Source organism: Lissotriton helveticus, chromosome 10 (assembly GCF_964261635.1).
Source record: "Lissotriton helveticus chromosome 10, aLisHel1.1, whole genome shotgun sequence".
NCBI classification, from domain to species: Eukaryota; Metazoa; Chordata; class Amphibia; order Caudata; family Salamandridae; genus Lissotriton; species Lissotriton helveticus.
Window position 1 is genome coordinate 1,208,834,598 of NC_136071.1, and position 18,992 is coordinate 1,208,853,589.

Consider the following 18,992-nt stretch of genomic DNA (forward strand, 5'->3'; position numbering starts at 1 on the left):
CATATTTTAACTTTACAGAAACATACAGTCACTGGATGTTGTCATCAGTGATGTCATTTGAGATGTCATCAGTGATGTCATCAGTGATGTCACTGACCATGTCATGAATGATGTAATATGTGACATCATCAGCAGTGGATTGCGGGTGCGCGATATATAGTTAGTGCAACTAACTATATATGGAATTTCATTGGTTTTATGTCAATAAAATGTCCAGCTAACTATATATGGTCTCTAACCTATGGTTTTTTCAGTGAATTTTCAAGGTTTTGTAAATGCTAATTCCTAACTATATATGGTCTATAACCTATGGTTTTTTCAGTGAATTTTCAAGGTTTTGTAAATGCTAATTCCTAACTATATATGGTCTATAACCTATGGTTTTTTCAGTGAATTTCAATGGTTTTTTAATAGCAAATATCATAAGCTGTCGAATGTCAAGTACGTGGTAAGAATTTTTTTTTTCGTGTTTATGCACACTGATCTGCTTTGATTGCTGCCCCCCACCCCTCATTTCTATTAGGAGTACTCTCTCTTTGCAGATAGTGAAGGGTAGTTAACGCAGCCCTTTCCCCCTTTGTAATCCGTCGTGCCTGCTTCTCTCTCCATTTGATTGATTGTTCTCTTTGGTTCATTCTCTATTTACAAACAAGCACAGAGTCGCAATACTCTGTTTAGTCTTTGCAGATAGCGAAAAATCGTGTAAAAAAACAAAAGGAATCGAGCAAAATCAGTAGGCCACTAATGGGATCTCTTTTGACCTCGCTAAAATAGAAACATTAGGAACAACCTGTTGAAAATAGCAATGCGTATGTATATAAGCGGCGTTCATTTGTGTTCACAGTACCCCTTGTTGATTGTTTCAATCGAGCATTGAATTGTTCGAAGTTAATTCTCTTAACGATCTTCTCTACCTGCAAACGAGGAAGAATAGGAATATTCTATCTCCCTTTGCAGATAGTGAAGGGTAGGTAACGCAAGCCTTTAACACGTCGTACCTATTTCATTCCTCATTGATTGATTGATTGTCCGAACATTGACTGTTTGGGAATTAGTTCTTTTTGGAGGTATTCCCTGTTTGCAAATAAACGTAGGAAAATCTTTGCAAGTAGTGAAAGGGTACGTAATGCGGACCGTTCTCCCCCGTTGTAATCTGTCATGCCTATCTACTCCCCACTGATTGATGCACCTTTTTCACCCGGACCATTTACTAGAGATACGTCATCTGGCCCGACCAGAGAGCACCCCTAGTGAAAAGGACATATGCAATAATAACGAAGTGATCACTGTATCCTGTTAACAGAAACTTTACCATGAAACAACCTGGAAAGAAAAAAATAGGAAAACGAAAATCAGTAGGCCACTGATGAACATGAACTTTTATTAAACAACGAACAAAGAAACGATAACATAACGTAATGATAAAACCTATTAATGTCCTAGAAACAAGAAAACGTTAAAATATGCCAGTGGTGAGAGACCAGAAAAACAGTAAGAGAAACCAAATCACCCCTCGCTGTCCCACCGCCTGCCACGCCAAAAAAATCGATAGACTAGGGAAAATGCAAGTCAGTAGAACATCCACCCCCACTCTGGAAACTTCCAAGGTGGGGCAGGGTTCCGGCTACGCCCAGCCGGGAGCAGCCCATATAAGGCAGGTCCTGCTGCCACGCCTCGGCCAGGAGATCCTAACGTAGGGTGTAGCCGGAGGAGAGGCCGAGACCAGCGGGACCCGGCCAGGGGATTGCCTTTACAACGCTGAACAGTTGCAGGGGGGGGGAATGTCTCCTCGACCCTCCCCTCTCTCTCCCAGTCCGGCCGCGGTGGCCCTTGAGAGTTGCAGGTAGTCCCGCCACATGCTCTTCCGGTCCGACCACCAACGGTCGGGGGGCCGAGGCCGACGGGATCCGGCTGCAGCCGATAAACCAAGAAACCCGTTCATGGGGCCAGAGCCAGGGGCGTCCGGCCGACATCCACCGGAAGCCCGGCCCGAAGACGGACGGGACACTTCTTTCTTTTATAATGGCTGCGACAACACTGGGGGGGGATGTCTTGCACATGCCTCCGACCCCCCCCTCGTCCTCATCGCCTGGTCCGGCCATAACAAATCTCAAGCGAGACGCCGTGGGGTGCACTGGGAGGGAGAGACGGTGCGAACAGGCCTCTCCCGCCTCCCCAGGTGGAGACTTCCCAGCTGCACCCTCAGCGCTCCAGGCGGTGGCATCCTAACAACTACAGTGCTGCACAGTTTCGGAACGACCTAGATAACGGTTCTTCCACTGTGGCCATGCTGCAACGTCTCGCCCGGCAGGGTGGAGCCCGTCCGCTCATGTGACCCCGCGATCGCCGGTAGCTGCCGAACTCTCAAAATGGCGGTCGACCTGGCAAGAGCGGGCCCAACATAAAGAAATGGCCCGGTCACTGGTTGACTCCACCACCGTAGTCCTCCACGACCTTGAAGATTCTAGAGGAGCCGCGGGAGTCTCCGACCCCCGATGGGGAATGACTGCCATGATCGCCCGTGGAGTGACGAAACTGTATCCGCGGGACGTCGGCGCTCCCATGCTGGCGCCAGCCTCACTTTGAATTACTACAATCCTGCAGACCTCACTTCCGGTGAAAGCACAGTGTGACCCGGTAGGAAAAATTATTGCACCCCCTCCCCTTTTTGACTGATAGTTCAAACCACCGATCCTTTCCTTTGCCCTTTTAACGGAACTTTGGACTGCCTCCCCCTCTTTTACATTTTCTAGAGAAAACAAAACATTAACCACTACATTAGCATAGCAGTTGACACCAGAACTGTTTTCAAATTGAAAACCAACAACATCTTCAACAGAATCCTTTTTGTTTCTGCTGTGACCCTGCTACAGCACAGGCATTGTCCCCAGCAGTAATTCTGCAATGCCGGTAAGAATAGCTGTGGTGCCTACTGGACTCACTCACCCCCGCGGCGCCCCACGCCGTTTTTTGCTGGGCGGCAACGTACTAGACATCACTTTCGTGCCATCTAGATTTCAGCGCGTTCTGCTGCCTTGGAACTATTCGCACAACAGACCGCTACTGACAAGAATATTTCATTATTGGTGCTGTCAATTTCAATAAATCTATTGGATAATTAAAAAGAAATTGCCACGGTCTCTTCGTTGTTTAAATGTTTTTACTGTTTTTGTTGTATATATTTATATGTTATTAAAGTTTTATATTCCTACTACTTTGTTGGAGTGCTATATATTTTTAATGTGACACATAATTGTAAAAACTTTGATGTACAAAGAGTCATTCCTGGAATCTTCCGCTTCAGGCTCGGTCCCCTCCCCAATCACAATACAGGATGGTTTTCAGATAGTAGGAACACGTGTGGTGTGACGGATCTCATCGAGTGTGGGCCTTGATCTACTATAACTCCTTTGAAGAGGGGTGATTCTTTACAGCTGGGGCCATAAACTACATCTGCAGGGCTAGCTGATAGCCTGGACAATCGGACACAGAGAAAGAGGAGTGTCAGAGGGTGCGGTAGTGAATAGGGCGAAAGGGAGGTGTCGGGCGGGCACAGAGTGTGATTCTCAGGGAAGAGCAGCGCAGATGGGGGGAGGTTTATTGCCCATGCATAAGACAGAGAGCGGTGGTGACCAGTGCCTGGGGGAGATGCTTACGAGGGTGAGGAGCCATGCTACGAATCGACAGCGTGCAGAGAGTGGGTCTGGTCAAGACATCTAAAATGGCTGCCGTGCACGACAAAAGTGTGGCATTTCAAAAAAGGCAAGATGGCGCAGACAATGTTTTTCAACACTTCCTCATTTCCTTCGAATCGAACGTTAACAGACGTTGGGGCATATTACCAAAGTTAAGCGATATTTATCGCTAACGATGCTTACCAACCAATTTTTTACCACTAAGCATCGTCAGAAATTATCGAAGATAAACCTTACTATTATCAAGGTTTATCGCAAATGCGATAATAAACGGCCGCAATGCATGAATATCGCTAAAAACTCAGCGATATTCATGCATTACCGAGCTAATACTCTTAGCCATGTTATCCACCTCCCATTGGATAACATGGCTAAGAACTGCTCAGGGCAGGTGTTACTTTTTGGAGATATTCGCGCTTAGCGCGAATATCTCCAAAAGTTGGTAATAGGAGATAGATATCTTGCATGTTGTAATGCAAGTTATTGTGGTATATGGAACTCATACCATAATCTCTCAGGAAAGCAGAAACTGATCCTTTTGGGACCGCCTAAAAAGGCCTAGGGGGTGAGGAGTGCTCTACTTTGCCCCCTTTTCACGTTCCGAACTATTTTATTTTACTCTCTTCTGTAATTACACAAAATAGCAGCGATAAGATGCATCGGAGACACACAGTGAGAGAAAGGAGGCCGGAGATGAAGAAGACATGTCAAATACACATTGGAGATAATATAGTGGCAGAAGGGAAGTAAATATGAGTAAACTTACCATGTAACATAAAAATGTGCACTCTATACTATAAGTCTCATTTTATACTACAATCACTTCGCTACAACCTCATAAATTAAAAATAAAAATGAATAATGTCTCAAACAATTTTTGATTTCTAAATATAAATTTATTCTTCAGAATTTTCTAAATTTGAAAGAACTAGTAACATGTCCTCATCAGCAATGTCCTCATTAAAAGTCTCCAATGATGATTCTTGTAACTCTATGGTCTCCAAACACTCGATAAATTCGCCATCAAGAGATTGATCAAAAAAATCATTCAAGTCATCTCCTCCTTCTGACAATATTTCATTATTGGTGCTGTCAATTTCAATCAATGTAGTGGAATCATTCAAGTCATCTCCTCGTGACAATATTTCATTATTGATGCTCTCAATTTCAATCAATGTAGTGGAATCATTCAAGTCATCTCCTCCTTGTGACAATATTTCATTATTGGTGCTGTCCATTTCAATCAATCTAATGGAATCATACAAGCCATCTCCTCCTTGTGACAATATTTCATTATTGGTGCTCTCAATTTCAATCAATGTAGTGGAATCATTCAAGTCATCTCCTTGTGACAATATTTCATTCTTGGTGCTGTCCATTTCAATCAATCTAATGGAATCATACAAGTCATGTCCTCCTTGTGACAATATTTCATTATTGGTGCTCTCAATTTCAATCAATGTGTTGGACAATTCAAAAGAAATTGCCACGGTCTCTTCATTGTGAGCCATTTTATTTTGAAATTGCTTGCTGTAAATTGCAGAAAAAAATAATCACTTTCATTTATCGTCTTTAGTAATACATAATATAAAACTAACTTTATCAAGTATTTAGTATAACAGAAGGACTGCAAATAAATAACAGAAAACATTTTTCAAATTATCTTCAAGTGTACAACATAGTTCCCCATACAAATTAACAACTCACCTTTTTAAAAGTAGCAGAAGTGTTAGTACTGTGTAAATCAAACACCAGAAATTCACCACCAAAAATTCCTCACAAATGTACCTCAGACAGTAGTATCACAAAATGGCTGTGGTTTCCTCTCATTTGACATATATACATAACCAATTAACTTTCATCACACACAAATACAAAACCAAAGTAACATTTTAATTGGTTCTAAATTTCAACACTTTCAAATGTGTTTTCCCCATGCAATTTTCCATAGGACATTTACATACATCTACAGCCTGAATGGCTGAACGGAATTACACCAAACTTGGCAAAATGGTACATCAAACCTAAGAGGTCAGGAAGGATCTACTATGCCCCCTTATGGTCATTTCCCCCTTCGCTTTGGCCTCCTCTTGTCTCTCAATCCTACCGAGGGACAAGATGGCGGCCGCTACGGACTGTTTGGAATGTTGACAGACGCCGGAGAACCAATCAGCTTCGCAAAGCTCCGTAACGCGAAAAGTACGCGAAGCGGAGCGCTGTTACAGATATATATCTTTTTTTCAACGTTAATTTCTCAAAATCCACTGGAGCACATATATTGAGACCTAGCAAAGGCACATCGGGCTACCAGTCCCTAATATTTTGCCAAGTTTCGTGCAAATCCATTCAGCCGTTCGATTATTATTATTTTGTTTTTTTTTTGCCCCGCGGGGCCCTTTTAAAACCTCCACATCAAACCTAGGGGGTCAGCGAGGATCTACTATGCCCCCTTATAGTTATTTCCCCCTTTGTTTTGACCTCCTCTTGTCTCTCGATCCTACCGAGAGACAAGATGGCGGCCGCTACGGACTGTTTGGAATGTTGACAGACGCCGGAGAACCAATCAGCTTCGCTTCACAAAGCTCCGTTGCGCGAAAAGTCCGCGAACCAGAGCGCTGCCCGGTCCGCTGTTACAGATATATATCTTTTTTTAAACGTTAATTTCTCAAAATCCACTGGAGCACATATATTGAGACCTACAAAAGGCACATCGGGCTACCAGTCCCTACAATTTTGCCAAGTTTCGTGCAAATCCATTCAGCCGTTCGGGCTAAAAGTGAGGCCAACCGCCCTATGGAAATTAACATGGGAAAAACGCGTTTTGGGACCCCCCTTTTTTCTCGGCCCCCCCTTGACGAACCCCCCCCAAATTTTCAAAGGCTGCTCAGAAACAAAATGTGCCATTTTCCTGAAAATTTCAGCCAATTCCGTCCACAAACGGCAAAGTTATTAGACATAGAATTTTCAAAAAACCCATAGAGAAAAAATCCTAACTATATATACCTACTGGCGACCGCCAGTAGGTAATATATATATATATATATATATATATATATATTTCAAAGCAAACGTCCCTGAGGTTGGAGGAGCGACCTTCCAGCTGGTGCAGGTGACGAGTCAAGGACAGGACTCGTGATTAATCTTCAAACACATGAATAAGAACACCACACTCTTCTCGGATGGTTTAGGCGATTTATTACAGCTCAGCAATTAACTTCCTTCACCTACGCGTTTCGAACAATAAATGTTCCTGATCACGGTAGTTGCAAGTCCGTTTTCGCTTTCTGTTATTTATACCTAACTACCCACTGTGTCTGTTAGGAGGCATTGTGGGAGTGGTAGTTTATACTTGGCTTAAATTTAGCCATTGTCGACTTCTCCACATTAGTAGTAAGCCACAGATTTATATGTATATTCCATTTATATTTATGAGCCCTGTTTGGCTGAATATTGGCTAAGTGCCCTATTGATTAAGAAATCTCTTGGAGATATCTAAGGATATATCGATTAGATAATCCTTTTCCAAATTGGGTAGGGTGATAGCTAAGTGCTATATCTTCCTTCTCTGCGGCTTGTTACTTTGTGTGGGAGGTCGATAAGAAACATGATTATTTAATTTGGACGATTTCTACGATAAGATGATATTTTACATTCAATGATTCAGACATTGTACATTACTTCGTATTCCGAAGGTTGAGAAAAAGAGTCATGCAATTTTGCACTGTCCAGCTTTATAGTCTCTAATTTAGAGGTTGTATATTCGAGCTCATTTTCGTTTGTTGAAATATCTTGTTTGTTCCATTTTGCTTGACTAGGATTGGATGCAACAATATATCAAACAGAAGTGAGAAAGCAAAATCAAAATTCCAGTATTGCAAAAATTATTTAAGTTTATGATAGTCCCTTCATAAGTGTACGTGCAGTTCTTCGTCCCCGTTAAGACCGGTCGGGACTTTCGTTTTGAATCTGATTATCAGTTTGGATTCCAATCTTCTTAATTTCTGCAGGCGATTCCCTCCTCTTTCATTCTCTGGCACCATTGCTATTCCTGAGTATCTGACATCTTGCCACGTTTTATTTTTGTGTGTCATAAGATGTTTGGCCATTGCGTATGTTCTTTATTTTGTATTGCCCTGATGTGCTCTAACATCCGTTTCTTAAGAGCACAAATGGTCGATCCGATGTATCGTTTGCCACATTCACATTCTAGTAGATAGACAACATAGTGTGATTCGCAAGTTATCTTATGTTTTATTTCAAAAGGTCATCCTTTGGGATCATTCAATGATTTCATGTTTTTTCCGATCTTGCACGCTTTGCAAGATAAACATTTCGTGAAGCCTTTTTGCCTTTTTTGTAACCATGATTCCTCTTTTTTGTCAATAAAGTGACTGTTAACCAAAGTATCACCAAGAGATGGTGCCTTCCTAAAAGAGATCAATGGTGCATCACCAATCATTTGACCAATGTCCAAATCTTTTTTTAGAACATTCCAATATTTTGTGACAATTTTTCTGATTTGTACACTTTCTTTCGAGTATGTCAAGATAAGACGTGGCTTTGCATCTGTCTGTTGTGTTTTCTCTTCCTTGTTTTCAATCAGGGTTTCAGTTCTTGTCTTTTTTCTTGCTCTTTGTTCTCCTGCTTTGATGGTCTTTATATTCTATCCTCTTTGCAAGAATCGTTTTGTGGTTTCTGTAAATTTCTTTTCCATTTCTATTGATTCTGAGCAATTACGTTTCATACGTAAGAATTCCCCGTAGGGTACATTATTCTTTAGAGACTCAGGGTGGAAGCTGGTTCCGTGGAGGATACTGTTCGTGGATGTCTGTTTTCGAAACAGGGTTGTATGAATTTTGTACCCTTTTATGTACACCTTTGTGTCCAAGAACTCGATTTCTTTTTCTTGAATATTAAATGTAAATTGTAGACCCACATTATTGGTATTCAAAATTGCCATATATTGTAACAGTTCCTCTTTAGTGCCTTTCCATAATAGGAACAGGTCGTCGATGAATCTCAACCACAAGACCACCTTTGTGGTATATGGGTCGTTTTCCTCTCTCCAAGCTATGTGTTTCTCCCACCAACCCATGGTAAGATTAGCATAGCTTGGAGAGAAGGAACCTCCATAGCAGTTCCACGATTCTGAGAATATACTTCCTCGTTGAACAGGAAAACATTGTTGGTTAAGCAGGTTCTTATTTCCAACAGCATGGTTGTATGATTAAGTTCCCCAATGGGTCGTTGTTTGAGAAAGTATGCCACAGCCCGTAGGCCCAATTGATGGTCAATTGATGTGTACAACGATACCACATCTATGGTGGCTAGAAGATAAGTCGGGTGCCATTCTGTTTCCATGAGAATACGGAGAAAATCTCCAGTGTCTTTTATGAAGGAGTTTAGTGTCGGTACAATAGGGGCTAAAAAATAGTCTACATATGAGGCTATGTTTTCATACAGAGACCCACAGCTTGAAATTATTGGGCGGGCCGGTGGTTTAATCAATGTTTTGTGAACTTTTGGTAAAAAGTAAATCGTTGGCATAATTGGATTCTGAACTGTTAAAAAGTTTTTCTCCTCTTTGTTAAGCAGTCCCTTTTTATGCCACTCATCTATCTTTTGATGAATCGATGTTGTCATTTCTATTATTGGGTTTACTTTCAATTTCGTATAGTTGGTCACATCTTTTAACTGTCGATTTGCCTCTTCAATGTAGTCTATTTTGTTAAGAATCACAATATTTCCCCCTTTGTCGGCGGGTTTTATTTCGATTCTCGGGTTATCTTTTAGCGATTTCAATGCTTGACGTTCCTCCCAAGATAGATTTTCCTTTTTTTGATTATTGTTGTTTCTCATAGTTTCAAGTTCCATATTTACGAGGTCATGAAAAGCATCAATTATGTTGCCTGGATATAGTGCTGGGCAAAATTTAGATTGTTGCTTAAAATTGGTTTTTGGATGTATATTATGTGGAATTTCCATTTCTCTTAATACTTGTGTGTCAGTTATAGTCAGGTCAGTCTCCTCATGTGCTAGTTCATAAGCCACCTTTAATGCTGGTATTTCTGAGACTGTATATCCTTTTTGTCCAGGTGTGTCGTCATTATTTGGGTCTTTTTCATCTTTTCTCGGTCTTTTGGCAAATAATTTTTTTAGTTTTAATTTCCGGACATACTTGCATATGTCTATTTTAGTTTCCACATTATCATGGTGTTTTTCCGGGCTAAATGTTAGGCCTTTATTTAGTACTTTTTGTTCTGTTGGTGACAGCTGATGGTTTGACAGATTTATTATCAGATTAGGGTCACCTGATTTTTCACTATTCATTTTCTTGGCAAGGTGCGGTTGCGCAATTGGTATCTTGGTGTGTTTGGCTCTTCTGGTTTTGCGCTTGGGTTTGGGTTTGTGTATTGGCCCCGTCCTTGGCCCCCAGATCTTCCTCTCCCTCTGCCTCTGCTTCGACCTCTCCCCCTTGTTTGTGGATTTTGCTGATCCTGATATAACAGTTCCATTTCCTCTAAAAAAGACAGATTCTTGAGTGTTGTTGTTTGTCCCGCTCTCATCCTTTGTTCTCCTTCACTGGCGTCTGATTCCGTTTCGCTTGCTCCCGGTGTCGCGCCCTTTGATTTCTGATTGGTTGCAGTTTGTTGTTTTAGGGCATCAAACCTTTTGGCAAACGTAAAGATTGCGCCATTTGCATAGTCAAATTGGTCCCTTTTGAATTTACGTTGCTTTCTCTCCTCTATTTCATTTTCATGTCTGTTCGAAACGCGTAGGTGAAGGAAGTTAATTGCTGAGCTGTAATAAATCGACTTAACCATCCGAGAAGAGTGCGGTGTTCTTATTCATGTGTTTGAAGATATATATATATATATTCAACGCTGGATCCTGACCGCCAGACGTGACGGTGACAACAGGCGCGCACCTCGTCTTCAATCAGAAAGTGTTTAGTTAAATCGTAAACACGAACAAAAGCCACATCACAGGAGTCAATGCCAGCAATCCATTTAATTGCAGTTCAAGTATAAGAGCGAGTGCCCTCCCTGACGCGTTTCGCTCCGCAAGCGGAGCTTGATCACCATATATATATATATATATATATATACACGGGTGTGTATATGTATGTGTGTGTATATATATATATATATATGTGTGTGTGTGTTTATTATGTATGTGTGTGTGTGTGTTTATTGGGTGTGTGTGTGTGTATGTTTAATCTCCACCAGTCACCGATGGTTACCCCCATATGTGTATGTCTCTCAAGCAGTGGAACAACTCTAGAGTTCCATTGTCCTCTCGGGTACATATAAGTACATTTCCTACTTCGTTGACTAAACTCGAATGATGAGGGATGGTATCAAATTCCCTCACCATTTTAGTGGGGTAAAAGGTCCTCTAAGTTCCAAAGTTTCTTGTCGTGAACCTTACCGTGGCCGGCATGGGTTAAAAGGCCAGACGTCATCCCTGCCCCTCATCAAACCAAAATTTTGTCTTTTGCCCAAGTTTCAAGTGGAGCATGGAGGGCACCAGTGTGGTCCCTGCAGGGGGACATCTGACCAGGAAGTGATCCGACAGGAAGCCACCACAGTTCACCAGGGCTATCAAGCCTCTATATGGCCAGTTATCCGTTTCATGGACGTTGACACGTGACCCTAGTCTAACCTCAGCAGACAGGCAGGAAGTATTTCACCCATGCGTCAGTGCCATGAACACATGGGATGGGGTTGTGGTCTTCAGGGTGGGCCAGTGTCTGTCAGTCATGGCATGATCTGTCATGAAGTCTAGAAGCATTCCTAGCATTTCCAGGCCTGACAATGGCCAGCTCAGTTGTCCTTTTTCATTCTCTGCCAACAACAGTCTTTGTTCTGCTGAATTCTTACAGCATTCTCTGTAAGTTGTAGAGAAAGTTAGACTTGTTGCCTTTGGGGGTCATAAAAGAGTGGTTGGTATGCCCTGAAAGCAGTGCTTTAAATGGGCCGGAACTCACCGGTACAGAGTACCCGCACTTCTTTGATTTATCACTCTGACTACCGGCACTTCTCTACTACCCTGGAGAGTATCGGTACTCATGAAAAGGTAGGCTCATTAGCTGTGCTGGTGAGCAGGAGTGGAACGTACCTCTGACAGCCAAGGCACCGCTCCGGCAGCCCCAATCTGAGCCCCGGCTGAGCTATCCAGCAGGGCTTGCTTGCATAATGTCCGGTGCTCACCATCAAGCTGTGCCTGTCAGAGCAGGGTCCGTTCAGGCCCTGTGCTGGCAACCACATTCACACTGTCCTGTGCGTTCTGCAAGCACAGGAATCATGTCAGTCCCCTGGCAGTGGCAATCGGGCTACGGCCAGACCGGCCCTGGTGGCAATTAAAAAAGCCACGGTAGGTGAAGAGAAAAGATGGCTTTTATCATACCTGAGTCTTTTGTGTGTCTGCTATGTTTGTTTGTATGCCTGTTTTTGTAAGAAAAAAGTGAAAGAGGGAATCAAGACACTCTCAGGAGGTATTTTAAAGAAAATGTGTGGCACTTTGTGCATGTCTGCTCTGCGACAAAGATTCATAAATAACGTAACAGGAAGGGTGGGTGGGTGAGTGGATGAGTGAGTGGATGGATGAGTGAGCAAGGATGGATGTATAGAAGGATGGATGAGTGAAAGCATGCATGGGTGAAAGAGGGTGGATGATTGGATAATAGGGTGGCTGATGGGCGGATAAGTGAAAGATTGGATAGATGGATGAAAGGTTGGAGGGTGGATGTTGGATGAGTGAAAGGAGGGATTGAGTGAAAGGGTTGATGGATGGATGAGGGAAAGGGTAGTTAAGGAGATGGCTGAGTGAAAGGATGAAGGGATAGGTTTGGAGATGGATGGATTGATGGATGGATGGATGGATGGATAGATAGGTTTAGATATGAAGGGTGGATAGACGGAATGGTGAAAAATGGAATGATTTATAAAAGACTGAAGAGACGATTGAATGTAAAGGATAAATGGTGGACATCAGCAGATAAATGGTAGGATGAGAGGATGAATGGATAAATTGATGGAAGAGACCAGAGATATCTTCTGGGGAGGGTCCTGAGCAGTTGCTTCATTTGCTTCGTGCCATCAGAGCTTTGGTGCGACGTGGGAGTATTTTCAGTTTCTTCCTACCCGTGTGCTCAACAAAAATGTAGAATTGTGCCAAACAACTATTAACAGTAGGACATTAAGAAGGTGCAACTATTGCAAAAAAGGAAATATTAACATATCACGTTTTTCTTTTTGTGTAATGAGCTAACTTGCTTTGTTTATATAAACCCATTTCTCGTGTGTTGTGGTGTGTGCTGCAACTAATATAGAAGTCCTTAAGTATCATCATGTCCTGTCCTTAGCCCCGCCTCTAGCCCCGCCCTCTCACTACACCTCTATCTCATTTTAATGAGTACCTGCACTTCTTTTTTCCAATTTCAAGCACTGCCCGAGAGGATATTATTGCAAAGATAGGGTTAACTGTAGGGTCAGCCCCGGTGTTGAGGATGGTCCTTTCATGGCCCCCTCTCCTGTTTTGTAACCCGAGGAGCTCATAAGAAGCTCTGTGGCCACTACAAGGGCCAGGTGAGTATCTCCGCCGTCCCCTCTTTACCCAAGAGGCATGGCGGGGTGTAGAAAGTGTCTTAAATTAATATTTTCAAAAGGCTTTTAGAGTCGGCTATTGGGTGACATATAATGACAAGATTACCCCATTTTACCCTCAAAGAGCTTTGTGTTTACCTGAGTCCATGTACTGTCGTGAAATGTGAGCAGCAAAGGGTGCTGTGAAGGAAGTGTTACTTCTCATGTTCTAGAGAGAGAGAGAGAGAGTGTGTGTGTATGTGGGTGTGTGTGTGTGTGGCTCTATGTGTGTGTGTGTGTGGCTCTATGTGTGTGTGTGTGTGTGTGTGTGTGGCTCTGTGTGTGGCTCTGTGTGTGTGTGTGTGTGACTCAGTGTGTGTGTGTGGCTCTGTGTGTGTGTGTGGCTCTTTGTGTGTGTGTGTGTGTGTGGCTCTGTGTGTGTGGGTCTGTGTGTGTCTGGGGAGTCCGTGCTATAGCAGTCAATGAGTGTGAATCTACAGGAGAGGTAGCCACTGGGGGTGAATCTACAGGAGAGGTAGCCACTGGGGGTGAATTTATAGGAGAGGTCCTGCTGGGGAGTCTGTGCCACAGACAATCACAGTGTGAATCTATAAGAGATACAGTTCTGGGGAGTCTGCCTCCCCTATAGATTCACACTCAGCGGCTGTGTGTAGCAGTCACTGAGTGTGAATCTATAGGCGAGGCAGTTCTAGCAGTAAGAGTGTAATCAGATACTTACTGTAGTTACGTTGGTACACGTTTCACCTCTGTCATAGGGTGAGACTATAAAGGTGCATGTAAACATAGTGAGGTGTTTGCAGGTGTGAATAGAGACCAAGATCAGTAATCCCTCACAGATATTACTCTCTGCTGGTATTTAATCTTTGTTTGCATCATCCATTCTTTGAGGTCTGGCTCTGGGCTTTTTCAATGAATAAACTCTGGGTGGAAGGTACCTTTGCTCTGGGAGTCAGTGCTGGAGTCTGAAGGGCCGCCTTGGCCTGCTCTGCAATAACCTCTGTGCCCCTTCTATTCTGAGGCTGACTTTGGGGGTTTACTTTCTGTACCCTGGGCACCAATGGGAGGTCAGAAGGAACCCGTGCTCCTCTGTGGTTTAGTACTAATCAATAATGGCAACAATTCTCCAAAGATCATACAGCACGTGGGCTGCTACCTCCCTCCAATCCTAGGTCACGGAACAGCAGGTCTAGTCCCTGATGGAATGTTGAAGTTGCTGTGCTCTTTCTTGGTGGCACCTACCTGTCCTGGTTCAACTCTGTGGCCAAATCCCTGTAAGTGAGTCAATGCTTGTATGTCTGATCTGTTACTCTGTCAATCGCCACATACACAGATCCTAATATTGTGTTCTTCTCTGCCATCTAGTGCTCTGGATCATGTACACATGGAGCCTAATGTCCACGCTTGCTCAAGAACAGCTGTTTGCACCCACCGGCTCCTCTGTCCTCTTATCAGCACCAACCATAGACAAGTTGGGGTTCGTTCAATGGACTTTCCTCCAAGGCGGTGAAGCAAAGCCGATCGTTGATTACTTCTCAGACAAGAAAGACCTGTTGATCATACCTCGCTATGCAGCAAAGGTAGAGTTCTTCACTTCCAATGGGTCACTGCTGCTGAAAAATGTCCAGGCAGCAGACAGCGGGGTGTACAAGGTCACCATCAACCTGAGAGAGGACGAAGCCAGGCTCATCGAGCTGATCATCATCGGTAAGAGAATACTGGCTGTGGATTCTGCACCGTACTTTGTGATGGGTCATGGGTTTGGAAGAGAATGTCCAGCATATCACCATGCCAGTTGCAGTACTGTGCTGTGAAAAGTTCCAGATGTGCTGAGCCTCTTTAGTCTGTGTGTGATGTGTGACTGGTGTATAGTAAAGAGACTGAGAGACTACCTACACTAACCATTGGAGGGTATTGGCTGAGGAATACAGCATCTGCCACTGATCGACAGTCGCGGGTGAATAATAGTAGAACAGCTTGCTCCTTTTCTGGAAGTGCGCCCAAAATCTGGAATTCCAACACAGTCCACATCAGAACCACCCCATCCCTCACAAAATTTAAAATGCAGCTGAAAGACCTCTTTCTCAATCGTTTGCTCTCGTATCGTTAGCTGCCGCCGGAGCTCAATAGCGGGAACCTGGCAGCAGCCTGATTATCTTACATCAAGACATCTACCTCCACCAAGCCACCGGACACCTCCTTCGGCTCCCCCATCCCTAAAAGAGGTTGGCTTTAGCCGACATGCACACTGCTAGTACTTTATCAGACCTCCCTGACTTAATCCTTCCGGTACAGCGCACCCAGACCTCCGTAGCTCCATGAACCACTATGTATACTACCCTGTTACTGTATGTTTTTTCTTGATACTACTGCGTTACTGTGTGATTTCCTGACACGGATGTTGTAAAGCAACAAATGTGAATTGGATGGAGGTGCCAGAGGCTGTAATCAATCACAGAAAATGTCAAACTTCCGGGGCAATCTTTATTTTAGCAAAACCCAAAATGGTGTCTCTCAGACTTCACAGCCCAGATTCTGGATTCCGCGCCCACAGGCGATCTGGTGAGACGGGGGTCATCTATGTCCCCCTTCAAGGATTGGATCGCTTGGTCTTTGGTGATCGATACCAGAAACTTTGGTGATTACCGAGAAGTACATCGAGAACCTCCACAACTTGTGGCGCAGAGGTTTGGTTTTTGTGAAAAGGGCGTGAATCTCACATGTTTCTTCTCAGAGGATATTCAGCATTAGCAGGGGAACCATCTCAGTCTGGGTCACCATACAGGGTGTGTTGTGATAGAGGCAGGCGCAGTTGTATACCAGACCTTCTGAGAAGGAACCACTGCCCCTTACCCTCTGCATCAAACATGGATATGTTGGTACAGTTGGGTGCTTGTGGCATAAACACGAGATCCAAGATTGACTAACTCTGATTCCAGTTCTAGATGCAGGGCAGTGGCTGGTCTCCTGCGCTTTCACAGAGCTGCTCTTGTGGGTCTGCTTTGGCCCACACCGGTGTCTGACCGCAGGAAGCAGGCGTCCGGCATCCTTCTCCTGGGATCAAGTCACGCCATTGGATTATGGACCAAATATTATCCAGGAAACCAGTGAGGAGGCAAACCTATCCCTGAACCTTTGGTCTTCCACGTTTAATTCTTCTTTCTCAGAATACCTTGATCGTTTTTAAGGTGTCTGTCTGTTTTGTTAATGGCTGGTCTGATGTGTACTCAACTTGTGCGTCATATTCTGTGCACAAAAGGGTCTGCTGAGCCGCACATCCAAACTTCTGTCTTGGAAAATGTGACACTTCATTTCATGCATTCAATCTTGGTTACATTTAGGATTAAAGCTATCCTGGGTTTGGACAAGAAGTAGCTTAGGAGGGCCAGGGCAGCCATTCAATTAAAATAAACTAATTGCAATATGGAGCTGCAGTTAGGATTTGAGTCTGGTGGAAGTCTGAGGTCCTATTTCTCTTTTAAATAAACTCATTGTAAGTTTATATTGTTAGGTTAGTTCATCTCCTTTAGTGATGGAGAACATTTAAACATACATGTAGGTTCTGTCCAGAGACCGCTTCCGCTGATTGTTGGCAGAGAGACCTATTGTATCCATTCTACTCTTGGCGTGTCCTTTTTGTGCCCCCACATTGCTCATGAGTCTGTTCCCTTCTCGTCTAGCCTAGTTCTCTGCTTCCGGTTCATTGCTTTTCCTCCCTTGTACTTGTCCCACTCAAGGAGCATTTTGCTCTCTACAAGTTTTGATTGGATGAGTGATGTTTCTGATGCTGCTACAATCTTGCGTTGCTGTGCACGAGGGACTGTTTGTCAGCCTCTGTCTCTCCTGCTACTTCCCTCTTTTCAGCCCCTTTTCTTTAATACTATTCCCCAGTGTTATGTGGATCTTAATATGTTCCATGATGGCTTCCAGTCCGTCCACATGCACAGTGGCAATCCTAGAATGTTTTTTTATCTTGCTGTAAATTTGTCAGCTGCGTATGCATGCTCACCCTCGACCGACCGCTTCTAAATGTTTTTTATTAAAAGCAAAACCACACATGCGGAAGCCATCTGGGGGAAAACATTGGCAAAGCCGGTAGGTGCCGCAGGCAAGACCTTTTTGGCTTTGCCAATGATTGTTACATGTAGCAATGGGTAGGGCTTGGGTTGATGTAATGTGTTTTCATTTGAAGGATGGGGATCAATGTAATGGTAGGCTGAATCCAAGAAAGGCCAAGTGGTGGTGGAAATGGTAGAGGTCAAAGCTGTCCCGTTTGACCCCGGTGACCTTGCTTCCCACCGTTCTCTAGAGGGACCGCGGTACCTGGACTCCATCTCAGGTCCTCCCGTCCGCAGTGGTCCAGAGATGCACTGGACCCCGTCCTCCTCCTCTTCCCTTCCGGTGACCAGAACTTGGGCTTGATTCAGCGATGAGAGCCCCAAGCGGACACAAGTCAATCTTAGTCCTGGAGCTTTCTGACCAGGTCTCCCGCCCTCTGTGTCACTTTTCATTGCAAATACATATTCTTATTTTTCAAGATGTTGGTTTCTTATATTTTTATCAAACTAACAGGGTTTCACTTGGAGTTCTAAAGTTTTAAATCCATATTCCTTCACTCTGTAATAAAGGATGTGTAGCTAAAAATGGACATTTATTCATTCATTCATTCAGGCCTTAACTTACTGTTTTGAAGGGGAAGTATTTATGGGCTTTGTCCTCGAAATGGAGAATGCGTTGATTTCTACAACAAGTAAAAAAAAAAAACTTTAAAAAAACCTTTTCTTTCCGCAGACTAGGGCAGTTAGCCACACATGAAACTATACGTAATTGATAATTTCTAGCTATTTATTCACGGAAAACGACTGCACAGAGCCTTTGGGCAAGGTCTTCCTTTAGCTCGGTGTCCTGTCTCCTATCGCTTTGTTAGACTCTATCCTCTGCCGCCTTGGTGGCCTCAATGTCCTCTGCCGCCTTGGCGGGCTCAATGTCCTCTACCGCCTTGGCGGGCTCAATGTCCTCTGCCGCCTTGGCGGGCTCAATGTCCTCTGCCGCCTTGGCGGGCTCAATGTCCTCTGCCGCCTTGGCGGGCTCAATGTCCTCTGCCGCCTTTGTGGCCTCAATGTTCTCTGCCGCCTTGGTGGCCTCAATGTCCTCTGCCGCCTTGGCGGGCTTCATGTCCTCTGCCGCCTTGGCGGGCTTCATGTCCTCTGCCGCCTTGGCGGGCTTCATGTCCTCTGCCGCCTTGGCGGGCTCAATGTCCTCTGCCCCTTGAAGGGCTCAATGTCCTCTGCCGCCTTGGTGGGCTCAATATCCTCTGCCGCCTTGGCGGGCTCAATGTCCTCTGCAGCCTTGGCGGGCTCAATGCCCTCTTCCGCCTTGGCGGCCTCAATGTCCTCTGCTGCCTTGGCGGGCTCAATGTCCTCTGCCGCCTTGGCGGGCTCAATGTCCTCTGCCGCCTTGGTGGGCTCAATGTCCTCTGCCGCCTTGGCGACCTCAATGTCCTCTGCCGCCTTGATGGGCTGAATGTCCTCTGCCGCCTTGGCAGATGCTTTCTAGCGACAAACTATGATATGTTGTGCCAGGTTCTATGCCCTGGGAGATAGTAACATCTGCTCAAGTTTCTTAAGGTATGCAGTACTCTGTAGGCAGCTGCAGTATGTGTTTCTGTTTGGCCCACCGACTCCAATGAGTG

The 18,992-nt window shown here is 44.3% G+C and overlaps 1 protein-coding gene across 1 annotated transcript in view; it reads left to right on the forward strand.

The window, feature by feature from the left end:
* The window catches only part of LOC144784214 (uncharacterized), a 241,390-nt gene that overhangs the window by 84,218 nt on the left and 138,180 nt on the right, over positions 1 to 18,992 (forward strand). The window contains exon 3 of the mRNA XM_078662869.1: positions 14,666 to 15,007. Coding sequence (XP_078518995.1) covers positions 14,666 to 15,007 — 342 coding nt within the window. The remainder of the gene's footprint in view (positions 1 to 14,665; positions 15,008 to 18,992) is intronic.